This window comes from Chamaea fasciata, unplaced genomic scaffold, assembly GCF_029207755.1.
Source record: "Chamaea fasciata isolate MVZ Bird 193981 ecotype frontalis unplaced genomic scaffold, bChaFas1.0.hap1 SCAF_17, whole genome shotgun sequence".
NCBI lineage: Eukaryota > Metazoa > Chordata > Aves > Passeriformes > Sylviidae > Chamaea > Chamaea fasciata.
Window position 1 is genome coordinate 5,187,990 of NW_027094102.1, and position 13,751 is coordinate 5,201,740.

The following is a 13,751-nucleotide window of genomic DNA, read 5'->3' on the forward strand; positions in this document are numbered from 1 at the left end:
TGATCATTTTTAATATAAAACAGTAAATGTTTAAAACAACCATTCTTTTTTTTTTTTCTTTTCTTTTCTTCCTGTTGTGGCCAATAAAATGTAAGGCAGGCCACGTAGCTTGCATTTTAATAAAATTAAGTTATCTGGTGCCATGTTTTTACAGTCTTTTATTGGAAAGTGGAGTAAATTGCACACAGTGGAGTCATAGGAGGGAGAAATCACTGCGAATAAACATAGATTCTGGGATGCATTTATTTGCTGGTTTCATCTCAGAGAAGGAAGGCTTTCCCCAGGAAAACGGAGGCAGTCCTGGTGTTCTGGCCTTGGGGAGGCAGCCCTGGGTCTCTTTGGGGAAGGATGAGATTTTTAGGGGCCTGGTGCCACAGTGGGGTCACCCCAGCCCCATCCAGCTGGCGTTTTCCACGGGCATCCTCCAAGAGAAACCTGTCCTGTGGCTGCGGCTCCACCTGCGCAGTCCCGGGGCGCTGGGGCAGCTCATCCTCCTGCCGGTCTGACAGCTGAAAACATTGGTCCCGAGGCTCTCTGCTGGAGGCTGGGGGTTCCTAGGCCAGGGCCAGGGCGCACCAGGAGTCCTGCCGGAGGGGCACGGTCAGCCCAGGCTGCGGGGCCATGCTGCTGCTGGAGAAGCTGTAGTCCTCGGGTTCGAACTTGAACTCTCCATGGCCGCCGGCCAGCGCCTCGTCCGGCTGGCTCTGTGCCTGCCCCGGGGAGGGAAGCAGAGGGGCGTTAGGAAACCCGTCATTAGCCACTGGCCCGTTGTCACAGTGCAGAGCCAGGACTAGGATGGATTGTGAACACACAGGGTGAGTTATCTCTACTGCTACAGCTCCCTTCGGAGCAGTCCGGAGCTGGGCAGGGAGGGTGCTGCACCCCCTGCAAGCACAATGCAGAGAGGAGGCATCCTAGGGCCCATCTGCATTTATTGATTGACTAAATATTTGTAAATGAATAGTTTGGATATTGTCAGGTGCATGTGTGTTTTTTCAAAGCACAGCACAAACCCAATTTCTTGGTTTCAAACAAAAAAAAAAAAACCCTATCCCACATGGTGTAACCAGTGCACCAAGAGCTTGGGTGCTGGGACTGAGCGTCCCCTCCATGCACACATGTCCAGCTTAGACAGGACACGACTTAGATCATTAAGACAGTGTTGGGCCACAAAAAATTTGATCTGTGGGTTGATTTAGAGCCTTTTTCTTCCTATATCAAGGTGAAATAGCAACCTGCCCCTAAGAAAGGCTTGGGACAGAAGTGAGGCCTCTGACAGCATCACAGCTCTGAGGTCACCAAACACCTCAGGGCTGTAAGCTGCAGATAACACATGCTCAGGGAGCCTTTTCTTGGGAGCTACAGAGGATTCCACCCTGGGCTGATCCCATCAACCCAACAGTGTTCTTTCATGATGGGAGATGGGAATTAAACTCAGCTCTGCACAGAAGCCACAGCAGAGCGTGGACATTCTGCAGTTCTCCACTGCAAAATAAGAGATCCCATGGGAAGCCAACAGGCTGGAGACTTTTCTCATCCACAGCATCTTGGCTCATGCTCCCTGCTTTCCTCAGCCTGAGGGAGTCCACCAGGCTGGCGGCCACAGTGCAATGAATTAATTGCTTCACCTCATCAAGGGCCTCCAGGAGAGCAGAGGAGATGTTTGGATCACCCACCCCAGCAGGGGATGGCTCTGGGTCCTGTCCCTTACCTGGGACACGATGGTTTGTCCGGGGTACTGTGAGGTTGTGCTGGGCTCTGACTTTAAAGTGACCGTGCTGTCTGAGTTGGTAATGGAAGAAGGGGAGTTCGTGGCCGAAGTCGTGGATCCTGGAAGACAATGGGTAGAGGGCAGTGAAGCAATGTAAGTGCAAATCTGCTCTTAAAGGAATTTATATTTTAACAGCAACCATGACATCTCACAGCAGGACTCTGCTGTTTTCTTTCTACCACACGTCTGTGTCAGAAAACACTTTGAATTGGGCTGTCAAGATGCTGATGGAGGAGATGCAACCCTTTCACAATCTGGCAGTGTTTTTTTCCCATTACTCAATTTAGCCCAAATCTGCTCAAACGTGAGCACTGCCGCACTGGAGCCCACAGCCCAGAGGAACCTCACAAGAACATGACAGCACTGAGATTTCCCACCGAGCATCTCCCTATCACATGAGGCCAATGCAGAAATACAGGCTCCAGATCTAAAGCAATCACCAAGGAAAAATTCTAATTATTTTCTAATTATCATAACTTCATCCAGAAGAGGAGACATTGTGAACTGTGCTCCAAGACCCCGGGATGGATCATAACAGCACCGTACCTGTTGAGGCTTTGCCTTTGGTAATGTTTTTAGGCTTCCTTTTCCTCGTCTGGATGCTTTCCTTTTTCATGGCCAGAGGTCGTGGTACCTTGACATTCATAAAGTTTGAAATCATTAATATTGTATTTTACTCAGCTCCTTCCCACGCGTGTTGCTATCTTATTTCTGTGCTGTAGCTCATGCAAACACCTAAAGTCCTTGTCCTTCACTAAGAGCTATTTTTCTCTGCATCAGGCCTTGGTTGGAAGATATATAAGGTTAACAGCTAAGGCTTTCCCACAAATTTTGTTTTTTCCTTTATTTCCTATTTTTCTTTTCCTGATTTATTAGTGACCTTTGTGACGGGGCCCTATTAAATTACACTGACAGACTGAGAGCCTTACAGGGCTCAGAGGGAATGGGCATGGGGCAAAGAGGCTTCAGACTTTATGGAGGGATGGAGTCTCCTCTTTGTCTGGTGGACACGTCACCAACAGCTCCCATCCTCTGTGGGTAAATGTTAACAACCAGCCTCCACGTGGGCTCCTCAGCCTCCTTCACCCATTCTTAACTAGGACACAGAGAAGAAATATGCTCCTTATCTTAGTCTGGGCTTGGGGAGCTTCAGCCTCCAGCTACTCCTGGTAAGCTTTCATTTCACAGAATCCTAGGATGGTTTGGGTTGGAAGGGATCTTAAAACTTCAGCTTTAAGCAGATGCAGTTCTAGCTCCTCTACCATGGGCAGGGCCACTTTTCACTATCCCAGGCTGCTCTAAAGCCCATCCAGCCTGGCCTTGGACACTTCCAGAGATGGAGCATCCACATCTCTGGGCAAGCTGAGAGCATTCCAGCATGCCCTCAGCCTCACCCTGGAGAACCCCAGTAGACTGAGCTTTTAACTGCCCAGGGAGACAGGATTGCGGTATAGCAATAGACCGTGGTACAGCTCTTGACTCTTCTGGGCCCAGTCTAGAGGCTGGTCCTTCCAGAGCTGATATCCTAGAGCTGCAGGGCAGTGATCCCAAACCCCAGAGGGTCCCTCCCGGTGTGGATGTGCTCCTCACCCCGTGGAGCTTCATGTACAAGCCGCAGGCGTTGCAGACGGGCTCGCCCTCGGCGTTCCTCCTCCACAGGGTGGTGTTGGTGGTGTGGCAGTTAGTGCAACAGAGGCCAGCACGTCTCGAGGAGGACTTCAAAAACAAGCAAACAAACACGTGAGTGCCCATGCAGGAGGGATGAAATGGGAAATTTTCTTTCGTATCAGAATGAAATCTCCAAGTACACCGCATTCCCGGAAAATGCGAAACACGCGTGAGAGCCAAATTCAGATCAAAGAAATTACATTCAAATGAGATCACTCTAATTTGCAAGTGTTTGTTTGGTTTGGGCCTTTTTATTTGTTTTGATTTGGAGGTGCTTTTTTTTGTTTCTTTTTTTTTTGTTTGTTTTTTGTTTTTGTTTCTTTTTTTTGTTTGTTTTTATTATTTTTTTAAAATTTTATTTATTTGAGATTCATAAACCTGGAAAATATCCTTGCAACTCCTTTCAAAAACTTCCAGCTAATCTGCTGGAAGTGATCAGGACTCAGAGCCTAGAGAACTTCCCTCCAGGACATCAACTCAGATGGAGGAAGAGATAGAAAATGCCAGCTGGGCTTTAAATGCATGAAGAAAACTCATGCTTTAAGTGAACTCTTCGGTTTTCCTGCACTCAGAACTACCACTAAAGTTAGAAACATCCCAATTAATCTCTGGGTTAAGACAACTGGAATCGATTGGCTGAACTGAGCAGAACCAAATTGAACTGGTCCATGATGAGACCAGGGAGGTTATTCTTCAAGTCTCACAGATAATTTGTTCTCTTGTAGGCTGTAGAAATACCCTGCAGGCATTAATTAATGACATATTTTGTGAGTGCAGTGATTGCTGGCTCTTGAACCTTAATAATTCCAAATGGAGAAGGAAAATATTCTGGCAGAGGCAGCAACCTAATTTCTGACAACTTCCCTGCAAGCCGCTGGAAAATTCACATCTCTCTTTATACAGACTTGTCAACTCAATAGGCATTCCATTTGAGAGTCTTTTAACACCAGGTATTGAAACTATTTTATTAAAAGACCTCACTAAGTGTAAGATACCTGTGGCATAAATAATATCTCAGGCTTTCCACATTCAGGTGTCTAAATATGTTCTTAAGCCACCAGAAAAATCACTTTGAATCCACTCAAAGGCAGACAAAAGGTGATGGGAGCAATAAAGAACTCCCTGCTTGTTTATTTTTCCATTATTGCTTGATATCCTGACTGAGCAATATAACGAATGAGGTGGGAAGAGGAGGAATAAAAATGAAATGTTTTTACAAGGTTAGCAGTCAAATAAAGATCAGCTTTGAATTTCAAGAGGCACAAGTGACATGCCCTAGGTTTGATTCACTCGTTGCTCAGCAAAGAGGTCTCAGCAACTATTTGCAAATAATGGCATCACTTTGGGAATTATTCAGCTTGCAAGAAATAACCAGGCAAAAATAATAATACACCAAAGTGTGAGTTGACAAGCCTGGCACAAGAGGATGAGGCAGCAATCTTTGTCCCTGATGTGGGACATGGTGTCACAGCAAGATCCTGGGGTCCTTTAGAGCCCTTCAGCTGCCAGGCTGTGCTGCTCTTCCCTGCAACCACGAGGGGCCTTGGCTCCAACAGGAGCAGAGAGAGGTGCTGAGCACCTGAAGGGTTCAGGGACTCTGAGGTCCAGCTCCTGCTGTGGGCACGGAGGGGAATTTGGAGCCACTGAACCCTGGGATTACTGTGCCTGCTGCAATCTGTCCTCGCCTGCACATGGGGAAAGACAAGTCCAAAGCCCTTTGGAAAGTCTCGAATTTTCTGGGCCACCACAGGTCTCTGCCGGGGAGAGACACACTCCCTGTTTCACAGGATGCTTTGTCTGCAGCTTGCAGATGTGACAGAGGTGACAATCCTGTGGCTCTGGTGGCCCAAGGACAACACCAGCCCCACCAGAGCTCTGCCCACCCTGCCAGCACTGTGTCACAACCTGCTTGTGGGCTTTCTGCTGGAACAGTGACAAGTGCCTTCTGGGCATCCTGAATGTCACTCTGCAGGCTGGCTCCTCCTCGCACAGCCAGGGAGAGAAGAAACCATCCTGCATCACCAATATTAATATTTAAACTTCAGAAACCCCAGGAAAACCTGCCCCTGCACCACAACCTGCCAGCTTAGCAAGAAAGACACACTCAAGGCTACCATTACTCGCTGAAGGACGAGGGTACAATACATTATTGCTGGTTTCCCAGCAATTCTCTTGAAAGAAAATGCATTTCTGCCTGCCTCCACCCCACTGCCTTTGTACCATTCCGACCTTGTCTAGGAAGTTGTTGACTTCAACATTGTGCTCAGTGTTTATTTATACAAATGCACCATACACTCAAACAAAAACTCTTCACAGACCTGGCTTGACAGCCAAGTGCTGCTGATAAGCTCACGGAATGGTGAGTTGGTGCCTATTGAATTAACTGCATGTGAGAGCTGCTTGGAAAGCCCAAAAAATTCAAAGCCAGCAGGGAAGGTCCTTCTGAGGGAGACAAAGCTGTCAGGGACTTTGCTTTAAAGGTGAAAAAGAAACCACTGGGTTTCACAGGAAAAAAAAAAAAAAGGCACTGAACCCCCAGATTGAATCAATGCTTTTATGCCCTCATTTCCAACAGATTTGGGGGGACCTGTGGTTTACAGGAAAGAAGTTATAGCAAAGTGTGTTGAAATATCTGGGCTCAGCTCCTGAAAGTGGGGAACTCAGAGGCTCAGAGCCAAAGGCAGCAGCATCCTCTGGGATTTGCCTTTGTTACTATGGCTCTGGGCAAACCTGCACCTTGGAGGATGAGGGAGCTGCAAGAAGAACAAGGCACACACCATGAGATGTCTCTGGGATCCTATTAGACTGTCCCAGCGCTGTGATACATCCTATCCCCACCTTCCCCAAAAGCGTCACCAAACCCACTGAGAATTGCCAACTGCAAAAAAGGACAGGATGAAAAAATTCCTCCTGGGCTGAGGTGGAAAAATATTCTCTGAGCCAAGCTGGAAGAATTCAACTCCAGGTTAGTCCCTCAGCTCTGGGTGTTGTGGGAACTGCTGAGCACAGGACAGCCACTGCATCTGCCCCCCAAGCTCCCCTGTGCAGAGCAGAACCCCTCCTAATCGGGGGAATTGTATCTGCTGTTCAACTTCACCAAAGTGATTCGGATTTTCAGATTAGCTCTCAGACATCATATTGTGAAACACACCAAGAAACTTTGGCCAGAAAAGGTGCTGCCTAAAATGAAGTGCTGTCTCCATCCTCCTCTAACATAAACCCTTTCTGCTGAGAGCCACAGCCTTTTGAATCCAGACACAGGCTGGAGCAGAGTGGTTGTCCCTGCTGTGTAGAGGATGTCGCCCATATCACAATTAAAGAAAAGGAAACAAAAAATGAAGTGGAAACTACACTACTGCTGTTCTCCCTCTGCCATGCAGGAGCAGGCTGAGCTGCGGGACATCATTCCCGCAGTGTTATCTGGGCCGTGCTGGGTTCTCTTCTGGGGGACTTTGCTTTGTGAAAGCAGAAGTCAGAATAACTCCCAGCGCAGTGTCTACGTACAGAACAAAGGTCGTAACGTAAAGGATGAAAGCAATCATTTCTATTTCCTGTGTCTGCATTTCACTGCACTGTGAAAACTGATTTCACTGTTCCTACAGCCACAGAGTAACTGCATTCACTGCTCTGCTCCCGGGGCTGGCACCCTCTTGCCCATCATCAGCAGATCCCTCTTCTACCAGAAGGGCAGCACTTGGTGCAACAAGACATTTCACATCCTTGGGAAAACTCAAGGTTTCAAAATATTTCATTCTAAAGTCTAAATGGAAAGTCAAAATTGCAGCCCCTTTTCTAATCCATAAACCAAAATCTCCTCAAATCTTTCAACCCTAGCAAAGTGCTTCCCCTGGACAAGAATCAGCTCTTTCATTTAAGCTTTATCATTGTTGTATTTACTTCCAAAATAATAAAAAAGTTTGGAAGTACTTCAGTAATTCCCAACTATATTTGCTCATCCCTGGGAAAAGGTCTTAATTCTGCAAACAAGCTTTTTCCATCAGAAAACTTTGTTGAAATATTTGTTGAAAAATGCCTGATGGGTGCTACAGATGAGGCTCAGGCAAGGTTCAGGCAATGCACGGCTGTCTCTATTCCCATGTGCTGAAATAAAACATGGAATAGCAGCGAGATGTCTCCAAGTCTCTCAGGGAAAAGCTGCCCAAAAATCCCCTAGAAATTAATCCAGTGACACGTTTGGATGCCAGTCTGAAATGCCGGGTTGGATTTGAGCTGGTTTGCACCTCTCCCTATGCAGGGGTCGTGTTTGCTCTGAAGAAATCAGCAGCGTAGCTCTGAGATTTGCAGCACAGCAGCGACCGGGGGTTCAGATTTAATGTCATCACGTTTAAGGAGACAGAAGGATTTTGGAGAGATGGGCAACTACTTTTGGATAATGCTGAATGTTTCACACAAATGGCTTGGTTTTAATGCGCTGAACAAAACAGGGGGATTTTCCACCGAGATACTACTCATTTAATTTTGCAAATCCAGAGCTACATTTCCGAGGGTTGGAATCAGTATGAAACATCTTGCTCAATCTCATCTTTTTCTTTTCTCCTGACTGATTTTCATGCACAGAAAACTTGTCACTTTCGGGTTATTGCTAATAATTTATTTTGCAATACAAAAAAATAACTGCAGGAATACACGCCTAGTGAAAGCCCAAGGAGCTCCCAGCTGTTCCCCAGCACGGCTCCAACAAACATCCTGTTTGTAATGACGGTGTCTGATGACAAGCTCTAAAACCAAAACTGTTACCACCAAATTTAAACATCCCAAAGCCACTCCACAAAAAAAAATAAAAAAAGGTTGTGCCTTTCCTCTCTCACCATGGGATCCCGATTGGAGGAAGCCAAATATTACATTGACAAAGGGAATTAATGCTTTAACCAGCAGGGAAACTGGGAGCTGCTGAACCCCAAATTTTCCCCTTAGGGAGAGTGAAGGAGGTGGGGAGCAGGGCCCCATCCTGCTCCCATTGTAAGCAGCCACAAACCCACTGGGCCAGCTCAGGACCAGCCCTGCCTCCTGTTCAACTGCTCTGCCTAGACCGTGTCTATCTGCATGGAGAACTAGGAAATAATAGCAATAATAATAATAATAATAATAATAATAATAATAATAACAACAGAATGCAGAGTAAAACTGTCAACTACGCACTGCAGAAACAGAGCCAGGGGAAGTCCACAGGGTCCTAACCACAGGCAAGAATGATTGTTCCTGCTCAGCTCTGGTGCAGCCCTGGGACCCCTCCAGCCCCTTCAGCCCTGTCTCCCACTTGTGCCAGGACAGAAACCCCTCTGGCTTCATCCCATTCCCCCTGACCCCAGCCCGTTCTGTGCTGGAACAAGGCTGTCCTGGAATTTAATCTGTGGGTGGACAGGGGTTCAAACAGACCCTAAAACAAGTACAGAGACCCCAACAGGCACCCAGCTCCTGCCCTCCAGCCAATCCCGGGTGGAGCAGGGGATCCCGGCGGCGTTTCCCTCTCTTACCAGCCTCTTCTGCGGCTTGAGCGGCCGGTTGATGCCGTTCATTTTGTGGTAGAGCCCGCAGGCGTTGCACAGGTAGTGCCCGGTGCCGTCCTTCCTCCAGAGCGGGGTGGACATGGCTCCGCAGTTCACGCATTCCCGGCCGTCCCCGGGGAACTCCTCCAGGTACTCTGCAATAAAGGATGTGAGGGTCAGGAGCCATCCCCAGCGCACCGGGATGTCCCCGGGGATCCCGCGGGAGAGGGTCTCCAATCCTCTGTGCCCCAATAATAGGGGAAATCCCTGTCCGGAGGGGGCTTACCTCCACCCTAAAAGTGTGACCCAAACCCCTTAATTTCCTCTGAATCCTAATCTTTTAATATTTTGTCTAAAGACCGCCTATTGCCCCATCCCTTCCCCGAAAGACGCCAAAGGGCTGAACGTGCCTGGGTCCGTATCCCTGGGATGGGGAGGCGCAGGGTCATCAGCGGGAGAGTGCGATTTTATCCCGGGATACAAAAATAAATGGGAGAGGCGGCAAAATGGGGCGATTTTCCTGATTTCCATCACAAAACACACCCAGCCGCTGGCCGGGAGAGGCGGCTTGGCTGGGGAAGACTCTGAGCTGCCCGCCGAGAGATGCCGGGCTGGCACCCGCGGCAGCCCGGGCTCCCCCGGAGAGCATCACCGGCCGCCCGCGGCCCAAGTTCCTGCTAGAGAGGCTCTTCCTCAATTTTTCTGTCCCCGGGAAAAGAGAAAAAATCAGGGAAGGAGCCGCGGAGCACCGTCCGCGGTCCATCCCTGCCCCGAGCACGGCTCAGCGGCAAACGGGCAGCCCGGAGCGAAACCGGGACACCTCTCAATCGAGAGTCGATCTTTCTCCTCCTACCGCTTTCCTCCGTGTTCTAAAAAAGAACTTTTTCTTCTTGTTCTTTTCTTACGAGGAAAATTCGCTTTTAATTTAATTTTTTTTTAATCTTTAATCGGATTAATAATGATGCAACTGAAAGTAAAAAGAGCAAAACTTTAAAAGGGGGGAAATGGAAAATAGAAATAAAATGTAAAGAGAAGAGGCAAAAAAAGATATATTGCAGTAAATCACTGAATTAAAAAAAAAGGGGGGAGGGGGGAAGAAGAAAGAATGGTTTCAGCTACTTGAGAGAGTTTACACTCTCTAAGAGCAAAAATAAACGGCAGAGAGGACTGCAGCCACTATCCTGGATCCTAAAGCACCGAATTCAAAGTGCAGAAGAGATTTTCTGAGGTATCACCCCCCTCAGCAGGACGATCCTTTCCCGCAAAATGCGAAGGATTTTCACAAAGAAAAAACCCTGGAAAGAAACCGCTGCCCAGCACCTCCGGCGTGGGAGGAAAAGCCGAGCCGGGGAGGGAGCTCGGTGGCGAGGGGACTGCTTCCCTGCTTTAACTTTGTTCTTGGGGTGAAGATAAGATAATTCGGTTCACCGCAGTAAAGATGATAACGCGGCTGAGATCTTGAAGTGGCTTTTAAAGGACTTTGCAAACCACAGCCGGAGGAGGCTGGTGGAGTGCCCCCGGGGTTATAAACCCCGCGCACGAAGAGTCCTGTTAAATCAAGCCCAAAACTTTATTTGCTCAGAGCTTGGTTTAAAGGGACTCTCGGTGTGGGTGCAAAGGAATTGAAGTTTATTGTTCAACGCCTGAGCGCCTTTCGGTGTCTCCCCAAAGGCCGCAGAGCAACGCAGCTGCGGACCTGTTTGGGCGAAGGCAAATGAGGAGACCGAGAGTCTGTTCAAATATAAACTAATTTACCACAATAAATTACTTAAAAGGGAGGGAGCTATAAATCTGCCCCGCTAATTTAAACACAAGGGTAAGTATTGAAGCACAGGCACAAAGTCGATATTGTGGGAAGCAGATATCGAGGGGGTGGTGGTGGGGTGGGGAGGGAAGGGGTTGAACGGCCTCTGCTCCTCTGTCCTCCGGGGGAATTGCTCTGCTTTGAAACGTGGTCTTTGCCTTTCTTGTCACACACGCACCCCCCTCCTTTATCCCACCTCTGTCCAGGGTCAGCCGCACATACCCCATTCCCGGATCATATCCCCATCCCTGGATACAATCATCCTCTCCTCTCCCGCCGGGGCTGCCAGCGGGACAGCTCATCCCGGGGCCGCGCCACCGACACTGAGGGGTTGGGGTATGGGATTGGGATGGGCTATGGGATTGGGATGGGGATGGCTCCCACCCGGCGCCCCGAAACCTCTCTGAAGGGAGGCGGCGACCTACCGAAAGTGGACCTGCGGCCGGGCAAGGCCGCCTGCCTCGTCTGCAGACTGTGCAGCACGCTGCTCTCAAAGTGTCCGGCCGTCCAGGAAGGCGGTATCTCGGGGGTCACGTAGGCGGGGTAGGGGCTGGAGTAGGACCCGTTAACGGAGCGCACCAAGGCGTTGCCGTACTGCTCCCGGCCCCCGCCGCCCAGCAGCAGGGGCCCCTGGTAGGCGCCGTCGCGGCCCGAGGGGCTGCTGCCCGGCGGGCTGTGCGAGTACGAGAAGCCCGACGGCGGGTGGGGGCTGCCGGCGTTGAAAGCCGCGGCCTCGCCGCCGCTCTGCCCCCAGCCCGGGGGGTTGCCGAGGTGGCTCTGGTGCGGCTCGCAGCCTTGCAGGTAGGGCAGCGTCTGGAGGACGGAGGGCACCCGGGTGGTGGGCACGTAGACGGGCGAGCCGGCCGACGAGTGGAGGAAGTTGCTAGAGTCGTGGGAATAAGCCGACTGGCCATGGTTGGGAGTGAGGGCCAGACCCTGATACATGTTCCGTCCTCAGCGGCGGCGGCTGCTCAGGGCCCGGCCGGCTGCGGCCCGGCGGTGCCGAGGGGCTCACTCAGAGGAACCTGGAGGGAGAACCGAGAGCAGCGAGCTGAGACCCCGCACACACCGGGCACCCGACGGCCTTTCCCGCGCTGAAAACGCCTCTTCCTTGCCTCAAGCAGGACCTGAAATTTGTAATTTTTTTTCCCCTTTGTTCTGTTTTCCTCTGTTTCCCTTTCCTCTGAGCCACGGTGAGAATTAACCTCCTTGGAATGGGCAGCGACCCCTCCGGCACCTTCCCCCTCCCCGCCGCCCGCCTGGGCACCTTCAACGGGCCGGAAAGACACTCCAACAATTTTTTTTTTCCCCCCCAGTAGTATTTCCCTTCCTGTCTTCTTTTTTTTTTTTTTTTTTTTTTTTTTTTTTTTTTTTTTTTTTTTTTAAATTTTTTTTTTTCCTTCTTCTTCTTTCCCCTAACGCAGGCTCTGGAGCACAGCTCAGGGCCTTGTTGGCGAGGACGCGGCCGGCTGCGGCCCCTCGGGTTCCCTGCGGGAGCGGGGTCCCGGCGGATCTGGGCAGAGATCCAGGACCGGGAGCATCCCCGGTGTCCCCCAGTCACCAGCGCTGCGGCTTTCCTGTTAAAAAGCGCAATAACCCTCGGGCAGGCCTCTCCGTGCGGACGGGGGGCTGCAGCCGCCCAAGTCCGCAAGAGCATCCCACCCTGGCCCGCTCCTCCCACACAGGTACTCACATGGCAGCGTCCCGGGATCGGAGCCGGGCATGGCTGTGGGGGCATGGAGCTGTGCTCAGACCATCCAGGGAAATCCCAGGAAAATAAAAATAATAATTAAAAAAAAATACAATGAAGTTCACGGAGAAGGCAGGAGAAAAACCGAACCGGCAGGGCCCCCTGGAATAGAGGAGCTGCCCTTCCCCGAGTGTCCCCTCTGTCGCCTCCCTGTCTCCCGTGGGTGCGTCCCTGGCTGCGCGCGGCGGGGAAGTGGCGGCTGTGGCTCTGGCTCGGGCTCTTTACGGCGGCCCCGGTGCGGGCCGGCCCACGTGACGGTCGGCGGGGCAGCCCCGGTCCCGGCCGGGATTGGGCGCCTCCCGGCACGGGGGGACGGGATAAGTCCCGCCGGCTTCGCTCCGGGCGGGGGGGGACGCGCCCGCAGCCTCCCCCTGGCGCGGGGCGGCGGGGCCGGGCGCAGCGCGGGCAGGATGCGGCCCCCAGAGCGCCCCGCACCGCCCCGGGCCCGCCGGCCGCCCCCGCGGAGGGCTGGGGGTGGCTCCCTCCTTTGAGGGCCCCGCTGCGTTTTTGGGGTTCGCTCCCGCACCCCATCTGGAGGTGAAGGCCCCCCTCCCGCCCCGGGCCGCAGGGAGATGCTGGGGAAAACCACCGAAAACTTCCCGGCGGGGATCTGGGAGCCGAGGATGAGAGCGGGTGGTTTTCTGCTCCGAGCTAGAGCTCCGGTTCTGTTTTGACATAAACCCCATCCTTACGGGGAAGGGGCTGCCCCCGGCCCGCCCTGACTTTCTCCAGCGGCCCCCGGGCCCGCCGAGGATGCTGCGATGCTCGCAGTCCGCCCGTTCCCCCGTGCCCGCCTCGGCGCGGCTTTGCCACGTTCGGGAGAGCAGCTCCGGCCCCTCACCGTCCCGTCGGGGCTGCCCCGCTCCCAGGTGCTCTGCTCTTCCCCGGGGGAAGCAGCCGAGGGAAGGGTCCTCCTCCCTGCAGCCGTCCGGCCGAGTCGCTCTGGGCTGGCGACGGGGTCAAAAAAACCCCAAACACCTCTCCCAGTTGTTCCCCGTCGGCGAGAGCCGGGAAGAGACTTCAGAGGGGAAGGAGCTCTTAGTCCCAGCAGCCCGCTTACCCCGGGTAATTCAGCCGCTTTAACTCTCCTTCTGTACCGGCCAGCGAGGAAATAATTCCATCCTTACCGGGACTTATTCCCGAAATTATGGCGCTTTTGTACAAAGTCGCTGTGCCTCTATCTCCTCCCCAGAGAAACGGGGGAAAGAAAACCCTCGGCGAATCTCGCCCGCCGCTCGCTTCATCCCCGGG

At 51.7% G+C, this 13,751-nt stretch overlaps 1 protein-coding gene across 2 annotated transcripts; it reads right to left on the bottom strand.

The window, feature by feature from the left end:
- Positions 1-229: 229 nt before the first annotated feature.
- GATA5 (GATA binding protein 5) lies at positions 230-12,787 on the bottom strand. 2 transcript variants are annotated; one of them, XM_066198796.1, is made up of 7 exons: positions 12,444-12,787; positions 11,176-11,775; positions 8,935-9,101; positions 3,362-3,487; positions 2,318-2,405; positions 1,712-1,830; positions 230-710 (listed from the first exon to the last, which is right to left on the bottom strand). In XM_066198796.1, exons 2-7 carry the CDS (start codon positions 11,693-11,695, stop codon positions 555-557), a joined length of 1,176 nt encoding a protein of 391 aa, XP_066054893.1. In that variant the 5' UTR covers positions 11,696-11,775; positions 12,444-12,787; the 3' UTR covers positions 230-554. The 2 variants fall into 2 exon arrangements, with proteins under 2 accessions (XP_066054893.1, XP_066054894.1); XM_066198797.1 differs by lacking the exon at positions 12,444-12,787 and having other exon boundaries at positions 11,176-12,429.
- Between the last annotated feature and the right edge of the window lie 964 nt (positions 12,788-13,751).